Here is a 19,100-nt window from a genome sequence, read left to right on the forward strand (position 1 = left end):
TGATTGCACCCTTGTTACCACTAGGAACAAATCGGTGACAATGAAACCGAATTTTATAATAAAAAAACTGTACATTGAGTTTAGAGTTTTATGGACAAAATTGAACGAAAAGTAGTTATTCACATATGCAAAAACGTCAGTGCGGAACCGCTCTACCCAGTTTACTCGGAGAATATATTAGTTGCACGAAAATATCATTCAAAAACCTTTGATCGCACTACTGTGCCACTTTTGACTTAAAAAGGTCCCCGGACTCCAGATAAACTGGTACCGTGATATTTTAATAGAAACCAAATTCCAACGTCCGCGTTTGCAGTTCAATCTCCTGTATGCCGCACAACGCATACTAAAGGCTACCGCCAGATTATGACCATAGCAAAGGAAGCATATAAATATGGCAACTTATATCGTCGTTAGCGCTACTGTTTTGGAGGTTGTAACTCTATTCAAACGGCCATTAATCGTTTTTTTTTTCAATTCCGTTGTTTGCGAATGTGTCGCGAGTTGCTGGAATAAACCATCTATGGCCCGTGATACAATGTAATGCCCTTATATTTATGCATGATTGATTATAAAGTATATAAGTAAAGATATGAGGCAACATTTTGGAATCATTGACTGGTCCGGCCCGCGAGCGATTTGAAGGTTTGAATCCCGCCCGTGAAGCAATTCGAGTTTTCACCACTGCCGTAGACCTACTCTTCAGCACAGAGTAGTATTCATGTTGTGTTCTGGCTTTCTTCCAACAATCGCTCAAATCGAGAATGGCTCACGTATTGAAAGATATCTGTTAGCAGTTTCATCTAAGGGTAGAGAGCCTGCTTTTTACCAGAGTATCATGAAAGTTACGGGGCTTTACCGTATTGCTAGTAGCTGTCTTTGTGGGATCCTTACATTTCAGGCCGTTTTTCAGTATCTGCGGATGTTTCCGTATAAGATTTTATAGATTTTTCCCGGAAAAATCTATAGTGACCATAGATATTCTGTGATGATTTGCTCTTTCATTGTTTGACTGTTATTCATGATGACCTCCCAGGGAACATTGGTTGTCTTGTTTGCTTGGTATTTTATAACCTCTCGGTCATAGCCGGATTTCGCGAGTTTGCGCTGCAAAACTTCTAGAATCTAGATGACTTTCACTGCTTTCTTCTACCTTTGTGTAAATTCTTATACAGCTTTTCTATACAGCATGTATCTTTTGCAATGGATTGGATAAAAACTGTAGTCATTTAGAATTCGACCAGGGAGGTGAACAAGTAGATTTATCAATTATGCACGATTAGATCGTTTATTCGAATTCTGGTATGCTAATCAATGACATGCTTTTGTTGGCTTTGGTCTTGAACGGACGGTAACGTTATAGATGAGCAATTTTGAGATAAATAAGGTAGTTTTACTGGATGACAAATCCCGTTTACGCGCTATATATAGAACAAATTATTATGTTTTCCTAAATCGGCGATCTTTTTACTTAAATGAAATGCATTAGCAGGTAAATAAAGTAGTTCATGGTCGAAAGTAACTAGGGAAATTCTTCGACATCTAACAATATCATCGGGTCGAAAGATATAGTATCGAAACAAATTAATGCTTACTTTCGAGGTACGAGTAGTGGCGTCTCGGCACGATGACGGTTGAACGCGATTATCTACGGGAAGATTGGAAGCAAAATATTCAGCATTAAATAATGACCGTAATGCAATAAAATGATATATATTTGGTTTGCTCTCGGCCGAACCCGATAGCCATAGCTTATTTTGCTCCAGAGCCGGCTCTAAACTGAGTGGAGCCAGAGATCCACCGCCACCGGTTTCGCACTCCTCATCTTTAGCCCTGCGTAGGTCTTCTACTCCAAAATTTTCTGGTTGCGGCAGTCTCGTTAGAATTATTTCGTGGTGTACCAAGCTAAACTTATACTGGAAACATGGCTGAACAAGAACCCGGTGGTGGTGGAATTCAAGAGGTAAGCTTTTGTGCGCATTCCGTGGTTCTATAAGTCCAAATATAACTCGTGGATTGTCAACTCCAATATATCACGTATTTATGCTCTCTCAATGAACTTGCTGCCGATATTGATTTATTTGTGGGCATCCAAAAGTCATACTCAGCTGATATACGTTTATTTGATATATATTTTATTTGTGGAGCCGTTTAAGATATAATAGTGATATGTAGTTAACCATTAGCCTTTGTGTTATTCAAGTTTGATCGGAGATTCGGAGGTGCCTTAACTTCTATCGTTCTTAAAAGATGTTTCGGTTATGATTTTAAGCAGTGTGTTGTCTAAGTATGTCCTGTATCTAATCTCACCCCGTTTGTAATGTCTGCAATATTTGCTGTCATTTTCTGGTGATCTCTTTACCATTGCGGATACTTGCGTAATTCAGATCACAGTTGGTAGTAATTAGCAGTATCTCAAATATATCCTTGGTTATTTGTAAATTTGCAATGATCAATTTGCTGCATGGAATATAGTCGTATACATTTTCGATATATTAGAAGCCCATGAAGTATGTGTTTTTTAAATTGATGCTCTGAACTAAATTGATAAACAGCCAGGAAGGGTTGATTGATCACAAGATTGGATCAATGATTTTCTCCATGTTATATCAATCTCGTGTACATCTAGTACATCAGCTGTGCTTCCCTTGAGTAGTAATGCAAATGCAGTAGCATATACTTATAGTTGAAATTCTCAGTATTCATCAAGCTGTCCATTATGTTCGGTATTTTTCTGTTTCATTTCATCAAGTGGAACATCATACCAACAGCATTGAAAGGCCTTTGCTTTCATGTGTAACTAGGTCTCATAAATCATTACACCCATAAGTTGTCGTTTGCTGTAGCTGAAAACTAAACACTAGGCTGACTTTAAGCTCGATTCGTTTTGTGTAATGATGTGTCAATATAACACCTTGCGTATAGCCTACTCAGTTGTGGATAGTTTTGAACAACACATTTTTGTAGTGCACAGGTCTCTGGGTATTGATCATGATTGTACAGTACATATGGTCTCACTATTCAATATTTTTGGTCACTCTGCTTTGTCTTGCATGCCATAACCATGTAATAAAATAGTAATCCGTTTTAAGAGATGACCGTAGCTTTATTGACTTGATAACCTGAACTTGGATTTTCCTAAAATTTCAATAATTAACCCAATGTAACGCCGTGTATCAGTTTTCAAATGCTTAATCTTGTGGCTGGTCTAACTTCATTTTGTGACTTCATAATTACACGAACTTAATTTTTGAGGTGCAGAACTTCAATATACAATTGAGTAATATATTCATATTTAAATAAACTTAAATATTTTCGACTGACACTCGTCAGGGGTAATCGTCAGCAACCAGTAGAGAATCGGAAAGAAAATTGTGTATCGTTCGGATTTATGTCAATATGAATATGTTATTCAATTGCAAACTTGATTGCAAGGCACTGCTTCGAACAAGTTCATCTGATATGGTTGTTCGGTGATGTAAATTTTGTTAACGAGTCACCTTAAACTAGTCTTGAATTACACTACACAGCCTATCGACTGTCTTGAGCATTTTAGTTCGTATGTTTCAGCATTCACGCTTCACCATTTCAAGTTTTCCCCAGTGTCTGAAACCCTCATACTTTACAGTCCAACCCTTTTAACTTCATGGTTTCTGCACAGTAATGCAATCAAGTCGTTCAAAATTCCTTCCATGCAGATAGTAGATCTGGTGTTTTATGATTGGGGCGTTTCATAGCTGCATTATATTGTACCAATACGTTTTCCTGTAACAGTAATTTCCGTTCTCCATTCAGCCATCCATCAAACAGATAGGTGTTGCAGTTATGGTAACGTGACGGTTGTATCATGCAATCGGTGTCTTACGTAACCTAGCCTTTTCAAGTACGTGAAACAAATAATTGGTGATAACTCTGAAACAACTATTTCTATCAAGCTAGCATCAGGCATAAGCGTCAGAGATTACGTAGTCTGGCTGACGCATGGATGGCCACTGCGCTCGGTCACGTGTTGCGAAAGAGAGTGGAATTTTTTGAAGCTGCCTCCACGCTCTCGCGACCGCCTATGTTTCTTTCGTTGAGTCAGTTTTGCGACGAGTGGGTATCGCTTCCGCGCGAAACAAGTCTTGTTTCTGCCGTTCTCCGGGCGCGCTGGCCGGTCATTTCTCTCTACTGACTCTAGTTTCTCGAGCGCTGTGTATTTAAACTGCGCTTAATGGATTACGTATGAATGGAGACCCGGCGTTGTTGTACACACTTTTGGGGTGTTCTCGTCTGAGTTGGGCATTGTTAGGCGGCGTGTAATTTTCCTTAAAGTCGGCGTAGTAGCCGGGCCGGTATGACGTAGCAATATTCAAGTAAAATCATTACGCGCGCACTAGTTTCGCACGAAGCTTCAAACACACTTTAATTTTCGTACACGTTTTACAGGAGTGATTTTAACGGCAATTTCAAGTCGCTTAGTATCAGTTTTATTAATGATTTCACCCTTTCAAAACATTGCGATACAATAAAAAGATAGGAAGTTGTCGAAACGACGTTTGAAATTAGGGCCTAGGCGATGTAAATAAGATGCGTACACAATAAATAAATACAAGTTAATCCCCTAGTTTACCGGACCACAACCTGACATATCGATCTCGCCTTTCGACACATGCCACCTTTTTCTTGTCACCTGTCCTTTTATACTATTTTCTTTTACTTTTCATACAGTGTGCATGCCTGCTTTTTTACATCGCCTAGGCCCAGTTGGGTGTCTGCCTTCGAAGACTACCCGAAGTCGTTTCGACACCTTCCTATCTTTCATTGTATCGCAGTCTTGTGGTGTATTGCAATGATGAAAATTGTAGCAATAAATTGAATTGATTTGAACACACTGGGCGGGAAGAACTAGGGGATAACATAAAACTGCTAGGCATGGAAATGCTAAGCGAACTATGGAATTACAGATAACGCCGATCCCGATTCTCTGATTCACAATTACTGTCGTGCGGTTAGTTGTAATCGAATATGATTTTTGCTGCCCGTGTGTGCCTAGTATCCCTCGAAATCAGTTATACCGAATGTTGTTCCACCTCGTTTTCCAAGATTCGCGGTAATCTCCAATCGAGTCATCGACGTATCTATGACTAATCGACTCTGGTGACATCGATAGATAGATAAACGAAAAATAGCTGAGATGAGATGTACTGTCGTTGCTGAAATACGCCTCGTTTCTGATACAATACGATCGGAAATCTAACGTACGGTTAGGTAGGTCGAAAGCACGCCTCATACATAGCAACGTACAAATTCCTTCCCGTAAATGCATTCTCGGCTAGCCACAGTCCAAGGTGACCCGCTGATAGTATATCCGCTCCCGCTCACTCCCGGAAATCGTTGTTCTGACTGTTGCCCGATTGCATGCTGATTGCGTGAATGTACCGTTGCCCGGCTAGTGACAAGGTGTCCTTTAGTAGCGGTTGCCCGGATAATCACATCGCCGCAAGCTTTAATGTCACGGTCATACTATACTGACTTCCGCGAATAAAGAGTATATTTGCTAAGAATCTTGTATCATCGCGGCGTTCAGAATCAATGAACAGTTGCATTAATTTCACAGCGGGTTATATTCGACTATATCGTCCCGTCTCATGTATTACCCAATTTCGCAATCATCGATTGTGGCCCAGAACGAAAGGCCGTGTCGGTCCCAAGGGGCGCGCGGCGCTCAATGCTACGCAGTCGGAGCTTACGCATGAGTGAACCGTCTCGGTGACCTTCCGCCGTCGCCGATGATGAAGTGTAGGATTAGTTTGAAACGGAAGAAATTTGCAGTCTTGTATAGCCGTGGACTTGTGAATTTAGCGGTTTGTGCCGTGCAGGGTTTTGCGTAAGCGGGGGGAGGGTGATTGTGTACCAAGAAAGAAATAGCAATGGAGCAATACAGCCTAGTAGGGATGAGTTTATACGAATGGTGGGCATCTTATGTATAGTGGAGTGGTTTGCGATTAGTTCATATCCAGTTTGTTCACTCATATCACTTTTTTAAAACCTATTTTGTCCGCAAACGCAGACTTCTTAGACTACCAGTCTACGATAGACTTGCACATGCTCGAACGTACTTGAGACCATATGTACAAGCAAACGAGATCAATACCCATAAACCTTGGCATTACAAAAATGCGCGGTAGACTTGCGATTGATCCGCAATGTACGGCTCTGGCAACTATTGCGCAGCGGAACCGGGTTTGCGATGGAATAGCTACTCGCGCGCGGAACTAGGTTCACTCGGAGGCAATGAGCTCTAAGAATTATTTGTGTGTAAGTAATCGATTGCGAATTTGTTCGGATCGATTTTTTCCCTGTGCACCGCTATCTCACCTGATCCCGGTAATTGCTCTGCCCGATGGACTGTAATGGTGGCATTGATTTGGGCACGCCTGGTTGACATTGTCATTCGCGTTGCGTGTGACCGTGTCCGCCTGCGAGTGCGCAACTTCTCAGAAAATTGTATTTTTGTAGAAGTATTGTGTGTAGACTATAGAGATAATTCCAATCAACAATACAGTGCCAGACAATAGCATGTTTTCACCACGCGAGCATCAGATCTTTACAAGCTTTCTTTTATTAGTGTGCTGCCGGAACTGTTATGTAACTTCTGGTAAGTGCGACTAGTCCTGCAAATGCTGTGGACTGCTGAAATAATGATTAACCAACTGTTGACCGAGCTCTGCCTTTGGCTCGTGGTCACAGCGATCCGAGGAGCATTAGGTTGCTCGCGAATGCGAGGCATTGTGCGTGTCCCGGTGTGTGAGTATTGCGAAATCCTGTTACGAGGTTACGGCCTTATTGTTTGCGGTTCTTTTTTGCTTAGTCCCATAAAGGCTACTTCTGGAGGGTGATGCCGTGTTTGATTTTCAGTCGCCGGTAGATCATCCGTCGACGCCGCAAGGCCCTCGTCGCAAGTCCAAAGAGCAGCGAGAATCGCAGAGAGCTGAGGGAGTAGCGCCGGTATGTTGTACAAGGGGGAGTGTGTGCAGGAAGGAATGTTTCTGTGATAAAAAGAGTGTATCCGCGGTTTAGTTTTAGTTCTTGAAAGCACAGTGTAATGCAGTTTTTAGGGAAGGGTTTATTACAGAATTTGACTGCTAGAAGATTTTTCAGCTTCCGTCAAATTTGATTACAATTGGAATTATATCTGCACAGTGCACAGTTTTGTTCCAAGTCAGATTAGAATTAGAATTACTATCTCGAGTCTGGGGTATCTTGAAATGCTCAGGCCTCAGACCATAGTTTGACAGCTATAAAATTTGCAGCTTTCCCGGATTTAGATTGGAATTGTAATTATAGCCACGCATTTTTTTTCGAGTTACGTTAGATTAGTTTTACTGTGTTTCTCGCGAAATCTTTGAAATTGGATGAAATTCTGGATTGGAAAGGAAATCGACAAAATTCAATTTCAGCTCATGGCAAACAGAGTTCATTCTCGCAAGCACGAGAATTGCAAATGTCTGTACGCAGTTTCACAAAATCATATTAGAATTAGATTACTGTCGTTTTTCTCTAATTATGTAATTGTCGAAGTCTGTTTTATCGGGCCGTACGTTTTCTTCCAGCAAATAACTTGCCAAGTATTGAGTCACAATCAGGCCTCATTATGCCCCATCGACTATCGCGAGCGACGGCCAATAAAGTCGCTTCGATCGAATTGGCCTGTATGTTTTTTTTCGCTGTCAATCGACCGTTCCACAAAGTATCGCGGCGCACCGGTTTTAGACCATTGCATTATTCATAACTTTGAGCGTTTTCCCGTGCGGTATCAACTGCTTCGTATGGACACGAATTTCGATGGCATTTTTCGCTGTGGTCTACGGGAGCTGGGAGGGCGCGATAGTTTAAGGCTTTTATGCGTGTTTGGGATGTGTTGCAGGGGTTGAATACTTGCTATGTTCGAGTGGGCGCTAGGTGACTGCCTAGTGCCTATATATGGTCGGTATGCGCGCTTCACGTGCGGAAAACGTGGTTTAATTACGGCGTAAGATATGAATTGGCAAAATATGCAGGGTTTGAGCTGATTGGGTATTTCTACGCCGTCAGCGTACCGTGGAAAACTACGTTTTGCTATGCAGCACCAAGTAATAGTGTTCTGATGGTTGTCTAGCTCCATTTCGTGATTGTGATGTTTGAGTTTCTTCAGACGTCGGTTATGGATATATTGTATTGAGAGTGAGAGAGAGACTCATATCTACGGATGCAGATTCCGTTATTTATTTGACTCTCTTTACCGTACGCTTTTAGCAGGTTAATTGATCCCCCAAATTCGTACACCATCGCAAGTTCTGGTATTCTCAGTGCGATTTTGAACGAGTCGTATGCTGCTAAGTACGAAAATGTGCAGTATGGTCATTAGCTTCGATTTTAGACTCTTTTAGGTACGGACGTTCAACATACAATTGAATACCTAGTAGATTTTGTTCATGAAAAACATTGGATGTTATTTTCGACCTGTAATCCATAGTTGCGGAGTAAGGTATTCCATCTATAATACGGGCATGTCTTTGCATATAGTTGGATATGTATCACGAATCGCGTAGTTCAAGAACAATCGATACGCCGATCGTCTCCATTCCGTCCGTTGTAGATGTTTCCGAATTGTCGGCGCGCTGATTTATCAATGTTGAGTCGGCTAATGTGGTTTTGCACCGCTCCTGCATTCGGAAAATCGTAATTACCCATTTTGTGTGGTGACGCGTTCAAAACCGCCAGCCATCTTCGTCATCGGGGGATTTGAGGAATTATGTTAATCTCAGGTTCCGTACCCGTCTGCGTTTGTACCCTTCCGTACGATTGAGTCTGAACGCGGCAATCGATGGCACCAGATCCTTCCGTTTCGTGTTGGTATTTTTCTTGGTTCTACCGATGAATTTACTTGTCGGCATCTGCAACTAAGTCCCTCCCACGAATGTACTCTCTGCAAGTCACTGACGATCGCCTCTGACGAGTGTCAGCCCCAAATATCTTGGTTAGTTTCAATATGAATATGCTATTCAATTGTACAAATGTTTTTATGAGAATATGCTATTTCAGCAGTGGCTTGGGTCGACGCACCGTGATATATAGTCCGTGCGTTGGTAAAGTACTATTGCCTTCGTGCGGTTGCTTCTATATTTTCCGCTCCATTGCTTTTCAATAAGGCGGGCACTTTTATTTTGCGTCCGGGAGCCAATGTTTTGTTTGCATCTGAAAGCGAATTATCGCGTTTAATACCAGGCCGCTACTGCTGTATGTTATTGTCGATTCGAAGACTTGTCGCTTTCGTGACTGCTGTGGCTTCACGAGTGATGCTCGAATATTCTACTCGATTCGGGATCGAATCTTGAATCGAATCAGAATCTTGCAGACCGATTGCAGCATTTTGGGATTGATATCACTTCGTAAATTTTCGCGATACGCAGCTCGTTTTTTTACGGCCGCAGCCTGAAGCGCGTTCATTTCGACGGGTGCGTTATGATAAATCATGCGTTTCGTTTTGTATTCACGCTTCCAAGCCGGTGTGTGGCTCGTTATTTGCTTTACGTCTCGGAAGATATTGTCTGAGTAAGCACAGATTGACGATTTCCATCAATTGCCTTTCACAGTGCGCGGAACAGATTCGGCATAGTCAAAATTCTGTATTTTGGATGCTTTTTGTGCGGTTGAAACAGGCTTTTTGTACTCGACGCATGAGCGATGGAACCGGGGGTCTTTGTGTGTTCGGACGCATGCGTGATGGTCGTCTAACATACCCCGCCTTATAGATTCTCGCTTTATACGCTTTATAAAGCATGTGAAGAATCATTGTGCGCGGCTTTATGCTCTGTGTTTGTTGGTGTAATGAGGCGGTATTGTGTTCAACTTGAGTACGCGACTGTACCTGCGGCTGACTGATAATATTGAGGTATCCTGTTGCACTCTGTAGGAGAACCAGTGAAATGTAGTCGGATTGAAAAAAAGTGAGACGGTTCGGTCATCGGGTGACCGAGGTAGACATGACGGGTATGGTTCGCTGAACGCGTGTTGTTAATGTCTCTCTGTTCGAATGCGTGTTTTTCGAGTGAAATAGAGATGCCTTTTATTTGTGGTACTGGACATTAATATGCATTTTAATATATTTTTGCGTCTTGTCTTCGGAGTGAAAAATTAGATTTGAAGATACTTTTTGGGGTACTGAACTTAAATATGCTTTTTAGTTACGTATTCTCTACGTTGAAGTTTCTAATCCGAAATAGGTAACGGGCTGAAACCTAATATGGATTGAATATACATGTAAAGATGTAATGTATTACGTTATGAAAATATTGTTAAAACGTATATTTATATTAGATTTGCGCCCGTTACTGATTTCGGACAACTCGATTCAAATTTGATTGTGACGTAACATGCTAGTGACTTGGTTTCGCTGCTAATGGTTACAGATATAGGACAATCTATGGAATGAACCCGAATTTTATACTTAATCAATTGCATATTGAATTTCTGTACATCCAATAAGCTATTCAGATATGTAGCCGGGTAATTATACTTGAAAAGGTATTGTTGTCATGCTAGGTTGTATGATTCTCATTTTCGGCTCTCCGCAGATTGCTTAGTAGGGATCAGACGAATATGATTAAGTGCCGCGACCCTTGATCAGCAACACACGACCGTCGCGTCCTAGTGTGCTACTAATCATGGGAAGGTATTTTTGAGGCAGAGAGAGTCTCTCCGATATACATCGAAATTATTCACATAGGGATTCAGTTGAAATCGCACGCTGTCGTTAGCTATCCGACAAGACGGTTCTGTGGATTTTGAAAAGCACGGAGTAATTTTGCGATAAGTTTGCGAAATGTAATCGTCATATGAATAGCCCCTGCATCACGGTAACTCGGTGGTCTTCGGCCAGCGGTACGCGAAGTAAGTTCAGGTGGTACGCAGCAATTCAAGAAATGTATTCGTCGAATGCATAGTGAAATACCGTTCGACTAGGTTGCACCCAGTCTAGATCTGCTTGAGAAGAATAAATTGCAACCATCATATTAAATTATGCCTTGTTTTTATGTGAAACTTGTGTTGATAATTAAATCAGGGGCGAATTCCCAACCACTGCGGTAACTGAATGTTGGCCTCTCTCGATCGGTAGGTCGTGGGTTTAAATCTCAGGACGGGTCAGACCGAAGACTCGATTTCTTAAAGCGAAACCCGGAATGGGAGAGAAAAATAGTGATGGTGCTGACTCCATAAACTTGCCGAAACTTCTCGGTGCGGTGGTGTATACGAAAATATACTACCGATGGCTTTCTCTAAATGTGCGGTTATAAGAATTGATTCACGCTGTATAAGTAATTAAGTATATATGTTCTCACACCAGAGGAGATTCCACAATTACGGTCTCGTAGCTGGGAAGTTTCGCGCGTCGCGTATCCGATATTGTCGACTCGGCGCAAATTACCAATAACTTACACGCGGGATATTGATCGTTCTCGCCTGGGACCGTCATCTTGTGAGAAAACTAATTTGCGTCCGGCGATTTTCCGTGCCGCTCACCGGCGTTCTCATTAGCGGCTGTTGTTGATTTGTATTTTGATTGCGAAACTTCGAGGCTGCCGTCGACGGGTATGAGCGTAGCTAGCTGGTTGGTTGATGAAGTCAGTGGGATGGTATTGATCTGTAATTTCGGGGGGCGATCGTGTTTGTCGCGTAGCTTCTTTTGCGTTTTGTTCTATCCACGGCAGGATGTGTTGTATGGATTACAGTACAGCTACCATTGCTACTTGATATTTTGTGATACCAGGGTTGCTTATCCCGGACTTTTTCTATTTCATGTTGTTGTGCCTGATTAGAGTACTTTCACTGAGCCGGCTCCAGGGGAGACTGACGTTTTAGTTAAAACCAAGCCAAACAAGAAAAAGAAGATGGGGAAGGACAAGAAGGCTAAAAAGGATAACATGGATGACCTGAAAAAGGAGTTGGATATGGTAAGTGAAAAGACTTTCAAATTCCGATACGTTAAGGAGCCTTGTCAAGCTTGTGCAAAGCTCTGGATTTTCGAAATGCGCTACTAGAACTAACTAACTAAAACGCTACATTCATTTCCGAATCTAGTCATTAAATTTTATTTTATCATAAACGGATCGACCTTCTGCATAAACATCAATCAATTTGAAATGGGATAGGTTTCACCCCTAAAACCCAGCCCGTGGCCACGGCATTGTAGTGATGATTGTAGCAGTGATTGGTGGCTGCGAGCTAGCAATGACTGCAAGAACATCACACAACTCAACCCCGGTATCAAGATTCACGCCAAACGACCACGCGCGATTTCTAGTGGTTGGCAACTAAATCGTTTCTTGAATATGCAACTAGAACTATAACCGCTCACTTTCCGAAATCCACGAGAACTACAACTGCTCACTTTTCAAAACTGGCAACTAGAACTACAACTACTCACTATTCGAATCCACAACTAGAACTAGAACTAGAACTACTCACTTTCCAAAATCCTTGCCAACTAGAACTACAACTACTCACTATTCGAATCCACAACTAGAACTAGAACTAGAACTACTCACTTTCCAAAATCCTTGCCAACTAGAACTAGAACTACTCACTTTCCAAAATCCTTGCCAACTAGAACTACAACTACTCACTATTCGAATCCACAACTAGAACTAGAACTAGAACTAGAACTACTCACTTTCCAAAATCCTTGCCAACTAGAACTACAACTACTCACTATTCGAATCCACAACTAGAACTAGAACTAGAACTACTCACTTTCCAAAATCCTTGCCAACTAGAACTACAACTACTCACTATTCGAATCCACAACTAGAACTAGAACTAGAACTACTCACTTTCCAAAATCCTTGCCAACTAGAACTACAACTACTCACTTTTCGAATCCACAACTAGAACTAGAACTAGAACTACTCACTTTCCAAAATCCTTGTCAACTAGAACTACAACTACTCACTATTCGAATCCACAACTAGAACTAGAACTAGAACTACTCACTTTCCAAAATCCTTGCCAACTAGAACTACAACTACTCACTATTCGAATCCACAACTAGAACTAGAACTACTCACTTTTCAAAACTCGCAATTGAAACTACAACTGCTCGCTATTCAAACCCACAACTAGAACTACAACTACGAGTTTTACAACAACTCACTTTTCAAAACTCGCAATTGGAACTAGAACTACTCACTTTTCAAAATGCTCAACTAGAACTAGAGATACTCGATAACCCAATTAGTTGGTTCACCGTCAATTAACTTGCTCTGTACTCTGTACAAGCCTGTAACTTGCGCCTTTGCGTTGTTCAGGAGGAGCACAAGATCACCATGGAGGAACTCATTAGCCGACTCCAAACTGACCCGGTCAAGGGCCTCACGGAGAAGCAGGCCGCTGAGATTCTCGAGCGCGACGGCCCCAACGCGCTTACCCCGCCGAAGACGACGCCCGAGTGGGTGAAGTTTTGCAGGAATCTGTTTGGTGGCTTCTCGACTCTGCTGTGGATCGGTTCGATACTGTGCTTCATTGCGTACGGTGTGGAGGCTACCCAGTCCAAGGAACCAAGCAAAGATAATGTAAGTGATTTCTTATATATTATCCTCACTCTTAACTCTTTTGGTGTTCAGATCTGATATTCTTATACACTTGTGTAGGCTACTGTGCACACTAGCGCTGTTAAAAAATACCGTTTTTCTTCAAACTTTACTGAAAACCTCTCGAAATTGTTGTGTTGCCTAAAAAAAGCGCTGCATATCGAATTTGGCTCAATTTCAACCCGTAGAAGCAAAGTTATGAGTATAAATTTTTGGGTTTATTAAAAAATTGAAAAATTACCGCAATATTTCAAATTTCACTGGGGACCCAATGAAATTGCATGGCTGCCTACAAAAACCGTGCATAACTACTAACCCGTAGAAGAAAAGCTGTAGGCGCAGAAAATTTTGGAAGTTGAAAAAATCGTATTGGTATTAACGGTGGGAAATTCTATCGTTTAGATATGCCAGAAAACTGTTGCTCGGTATGTCCGTACTGGAAGTAGTGCTTGTCTACGTGTCTTGGTATCCATAATCGCTCGATTCATGATGTATTTGAAATGAATTTGACCCCGATTCCGTTGAAAGCGGTGAATTTCATCAAAAGAAGAAGTCACATACTTTTGAACAAACCTATTATGAAGATATTATTACCAGTATAATTTTAAGGTGACTTTTTCCGATTCACGAGAACGCCTCTTCTGTACCATGGCCTGGCTGTACTAGCACAGTGTTTGACAAGCACAGCGCGCTATTTAAATTTGACCATATTATGTTGATTTTAGCATATATTCGTTTTGGGTAATTTTCTGTTGTATCTCGTGTTTAGAATGGAATCGTAATGAATCCTATTTATAAGGTTTTGTAGGTAGTGCGATTTTCGCTGTATATACATTGTACATTGTACAATTGGTTTTAAACTATCATTCCCGCCCAACGTTGTAATAGCGGTGCCCAGCGGCCAGCGACATTCTTTCATGGGTAGATTTGGTGTTGAAGTGATTGTTGCTACCGCCGGTGACGATAACTGTGTCTTTTTCATTTCTTGTGCTTCTCATCGATAGTTTTAGCCTCTGGCTGTTTTTATGCTAAGTGCCGGCCGCCTCGACAAGTACGAAGTCGCTACGAATACAGCTTGACATGTCTTTGCGGCATTAATCAAAATCGATGATGCCGTATCAATTTCGAACGCCACGTACCCGAATACTTAATAATTTACGCTCTGGACATGAACGCCGTTCGTTGAACAGACATGACACAAGTAGACTTCGGAAATGGACAGGAAATGTGTATTCCTGTTCACCTGTTGCTCACCGTGTGTCATCTGTGATTTCAACACTTTTGTGCTCGGGATGGTGATAATCGCCTTATGCGGAGTTGTTATGTAATATTTCACGTGATCCCATAACTGATAGCTCTGCCGGCAAATATTTTCTACCAAGCTGAAATGGAGTGGCTTACCGCGGTGTGCCGAATGTAGCCAACCGAACCGTTAGTCGTGGCATTGTGGCGTGTTCTTTAATATATGACAGCACGATAAAAGCTGTTGCCTCAAACAGGTCTTTCGCTCGCTTAACTTGACGAAAGCAGCGGGAATCTTCATTTGCGAATCGCGCAAATCAGTAGCACAATATACAAAAACGCAATTGAGTGAAATGTGATATTCTGGTTCAGCGAGGTATGTACGGTAGGCTCGATATAGCAGTGTCATCAAAATCCGAACCACCCAGGCCATGAGCATGAGCATCTTACTACAGAAGCATTTACGCTCAAAACTTGATATTGGCTAACAACAATACGAATGTGATGAAAACACGGCGTCATGGAGAATAATTAGACATTGAACGAATAGAATAAGGTCTGTACACATTTTTCCATATTTAGCGGTTAATATCTCGCGCCTTGCCTCGCGATCTGCACTCATTAACGCTAGCATTTTCCCTATAGCTCTACCTCGGAATCGTGCTGGCTCTGGTCGTAATTGTTACGGGCGTGTTCCAGTACTACCAGGAATCGAAGAGCTCCAAGATCATGGAGTCGTTCAAGAACATGGTTCCGCAGGTATCTACGATCGATATAGAACAGCGGTTCCCAAAGTGTATGTAAATGTTGAAATGTTCAGCGTCTATTGTAACTAATGAACTGTTTGGTATCTTGCTGAGTTGTATTCATAGTCATTGTATGTTGATGAGTAACATCTCAATGCTCGGCTAATCCAAGCCCGTGAGAATTTGAAAGGAACAAACCGGGGAAATTTGCTCAACATGAGACTAATTGAGCTTGTTTGCGAATTCTCAACTTCGTCTCAAGAGTATTGAGAAGCCGCTTTTCACTTTGCAATATTAGCTATGAAAAACTTGGTATCTCAGTTGTAAAAGTAACTGTAGTGGCATTAGTATTACAAACGAAAATACTTGCGCGATTGAAACAAGTCGCTAAACAGACTAGTATACTTTCAGATCTTCTAAATTAGATTTGAATTAGAATTACAGCTATACACTTTTTCACATTAGATTAGAATTAGAGCTATAGCTACACAGGTTTTTCCAGATTATATCAGAATTAGCATTCGCGAAAACTTTTAGATTGAATCGAGTGAATTTTATATCAAGTAAGAGTAATTCTTATAAGAGAACGTCAAACGTCTGCAAAGCCACATTGGCTATTTACGCGCTATGCAGTTCTTCTGAAGTGTTTTCGGGACAACCAGAAATTAGATAAGAATTTAGACCGTAAAAACCTGTCACAAAGTAGATTAGAATTAGATTACCGTCATTTCGCCCAAATTTGTCTAATTACTAGGGCAAGTTTTTGTTGCGGCCAAATCCCTGGATAGTTGCACTTAATTTTCACGAACGTTGCAGTAAAAAGCTGCATTTATTTTTCACAAAAGTTGCACTAAAAAGTTGCATTTATAATTTTCGGCGGTCCAGCCTGAATGTACGCCAAATCAGAAAGGACGTAAAATTCAAATAGTCGAGCGTTAGATTTATATATAGTGCCAAGTATTTCCAGTAAAAGTTGGTTGCATGAAAAATCGAAAAAGTTGCGTGAAAAAAATGGAGAAAAGTTGCATAAAGTTGTAATATAAGAGTTCTCCAAGCGGCTTGAAACACCATAATACATAACTTCCGAGTATTTAGGAAGCTGTCGGAAGCTGTAAAAAACGTTGCAAAACTTTCCCTACTAATTACTTATTGGAATCATCTAGTGGTCCAGATCTGTCGATAAAATCTTGAACCTTGAAATTACCTCTAACTTTTTGGAGCGGTGATGATATATCGAGTTTGACAACGGCTTAGTTTGGGCCTGAGTGACGCCGAAATTCCTTGCAGCAATGTCTCGTTATTCGTGACGGGAAGAAGATGCAGATCCTGGCCGAGAAAGTGGTGCTGGGCGACCTGGTCGAAGTCAAGGGCGGCGATCGGATACCGGCCGACATCAGGATCGTGTCCTCTCACGGCATGAAGGTGCATTTATTTTGGCGCGGCGGTCTCGGCAGATACGAGAGAATCCCGGTTTGTTGTTAAGGTGGACAACTCTTCTCTCACCGGAGAGTCTGAGCCTCAGAGCAGAGGCCCGGAGTGCACCAACGACAACCCTATCGAAACGAGGAACATTGCGTTCTTCTCCACCAACTGCGTCGAAGGTATGCTATGTTGGATATATGTTGAAATTGTTCGAATCAGGTCTTAGTACAGCTTGTGATATTGAGATTGAGGCTGCGTCAGTTTACGATTTGTATCAAGTACAGAATCAGCGATAGTTCCGGACTGCGTTACAGTTGCAGGCGGAGTTGACAACTTGAAAATGTTCAGTTGTTCCGAATTAGACTGGAATTAGAATTATACCTACACAATTTTCCCGAATTCGATTATAATTAGTATCGCTGAATTCGCGAAATCTTGGAAATTGACTTGAATTCCCATTTTAGAATGAAATAGGACAAAAGTGAAGATCAGTACTTATCGAATCAGAGTTTATTGTTTTCAGCATGGTAATAGCAAATATCTGTACGCCGAGAGTGGCTCGTTTCGCGCTATGCAGTTGTAACATTAGATTAGCATTAGAATTGCTGAATTCGTATCAACTTGGAATTGAATTGAGTTACGAAATGGAAGTAAATACAACAAAAATGCAGGTTAATTCACTTACGAGAATGGCAAATGTTTGTACACAAAACTTGGGCTCGTTTCGCTCAATACGTATACAGCTCTCCTGCAGCATTTTCAGGAATATCAGGAATTAGAGTAGAATTAGAATTGGAGTAGGCAGTGGACACGTTTCACGAATTAGAATTATATCACCGTCATTTCGCTCTGCTTCGGCAATTAGAATGACCTTGTTGAAATCTGGTTGCAGGCTAGATAATAGTTAGTGTTTTCCCGAGAAGTCAACGATCAGTTATTCAGGCACCGGACAGGGCTTCGTCGTTAAGAAGGCAGACGAGTCGGTTATGGGAAGAATCGCGGCTTTGACGGTCGGGATTAAGTCGGTGGAGACGCCGATTGCAATCGAGATTCATCAGATGATCATCATACTCGCAGGTGTGTGGGGTTTCCTTGTAAGATATGTGTTTAAGCGCAGCATCCCCGGGCTCGACTCAGGCAGGGTTAAACAATTCCTTTTAACACCAAATCTATGTGCAATTGCCCGTTTCTTAGGTACCGCGCGCGGTATCGTGATTAAATGCGGTGACGATACCGTGATGGGACGTATCGCAACCCTGGCGTCTGGTCTCGAAATTGGCGACACCCCGATCGCTCGTGAAATCGAGCATTTCATCCATATCATATCAGGTACAGGATGGCATCCTGCTGCTGCGTGTGCCCAATGGAATGCTGACTAATTCGACTTGGTTTCACGCCATTCGCTTTTAGACTAACATCCCTATCCTTTCCTGGTACCGACCTTCATCGACTATGTGATGAAAGCTGGTATTCTCTGTCTCAACCTTTTTGCATGTATCATTCTCTGATTCCGCTTGCCGCTTATAGGTATGGGTATCGGGATTTGCATTAAACGCGGTGATGACACGGTAATGGGTCGTATCGCGACCCTGGCTTCGGGGATCACGTCCGGATCGACCCCGATCGCGCGTGAAATAGAACACTTCATACATATAGTCACAGGTACTAGGTTTGGTAAAGTGGGAGTGCTGTCTGTGGGATGATAAGGCACTGCCTGGCGTGGACCTGCGCGTTGTGGTCCTGGGTTTTATCCGTGAGTGTAGCGTGTAAGTGTAGACTTGATTTGGGCCGGGTCTGTTCGCGTCTATTCATCGAATATTGATGGGGAAAAGTTAAATATACAGCCCAACTCATCAACGGAATACTGTTAAATAATGGATGTTTCGTGTACTTCGCGTGATTGGTATTGACGTTGGAGTCCGTATGGCGAATTTAGCAGCGCGCGCACCTTGTCAGCATGTTCAACGGTTATGAATGATACGTCGCTTGGCTAGATATCTTTGAAACACTGTATGCATTGCATGATGTTAATCGGATTGCATGAAATTGTGTGTGGTATGCCTACGCCTTGTATCGTGCA

At 41.9% G+C, this 19,100-nt stretch overlaps 1 protein-coding gene and 1 long non-coding RNA gene across 6 annotated transcripts in view; both read left to right on the top strand.

Moving 5' to 3' along the window:
- Positions 1 to 1,804: 1,804 nt before the first annotated feature.
- The window catches only part of LOC145449501 (sodium/potassium-transporting ATPase subunit alpha-3-like), a 43,203-nt gene continuing 25,907 nt past the window's right edge, over positions 1,805 to 19,100 (top strand). Inside the window, exons 1-8 of one of the 5 annotated variants that reach the window (XM_080327884.1) lie at positions 1,818 to 1,963; positions 6,901 to 6,990; positions 11,841 to 11,975; positions 13,329 to 13,592; positions 15,498 to 15,611; positions 16,886 to 17,020; positions 17,082 to 17,199; positions 18,215 to 18,349. In XM_080327884.1, the coding sequence (XP_080184010.1) occupies positions 1,925 to 1,963; positions 6,901 to 6,990; positions 11,841 to 11,975; positions 13,329 to 13,592; positions 15,498 to 15,611; positions 16,886 to 17,020; positions 17,082 to 17,199; positions 18,215 to 18,349 (1,030 nt within the window). In that variant the 5' untranslated portion in view covers positions 1,818 to 1,924. Of the gene's footprint in view, positions 1,964 to 6,900; positions 6,991 to 11,840; positions 11,976 to 13,328; positions 13,593 to 15,497; positions 15,612 to 16,885; positions 17,021 to 17,081; positions 17,200 to 17,962; positions 18,098 to 18,214; positions 18,350 to 18,547; positions 18,683 to 19,100 lie in introns of all 5 variants that reach the window. The other 4 variants (XM_080327881.1, XM_080327882.1, XM_080327880.1 and 1 more) reach the window with 4 other exon arrangements.
- Positions 2,266 to 5,508, top strand: LOC145449538 (uncharacterized). Its single transcript, XR_013918282.1, has 2 exons — positions 2,266 to 3,465; positions 3,531 to 5,508. It is a non-coding gene; the product is annotated as an uncharacterized LOC145449538 (long non-coding RNA).

The sequence above is a fragment of the Botryllus schlosseri genome, chromosome 11 (genome assembly GCF_051294905.1).
Source record: "Botryllus schlosseri isolate E-star chromosome 11, Bs_hap1, whole genome shotgun sequence".
Lineage (NCBI taxonomy): Eukaryota > Metazoa > Chordata > Ascidiacea > Stolidobranchia > Styelidae > Botryllus > Botryllus schlosseri.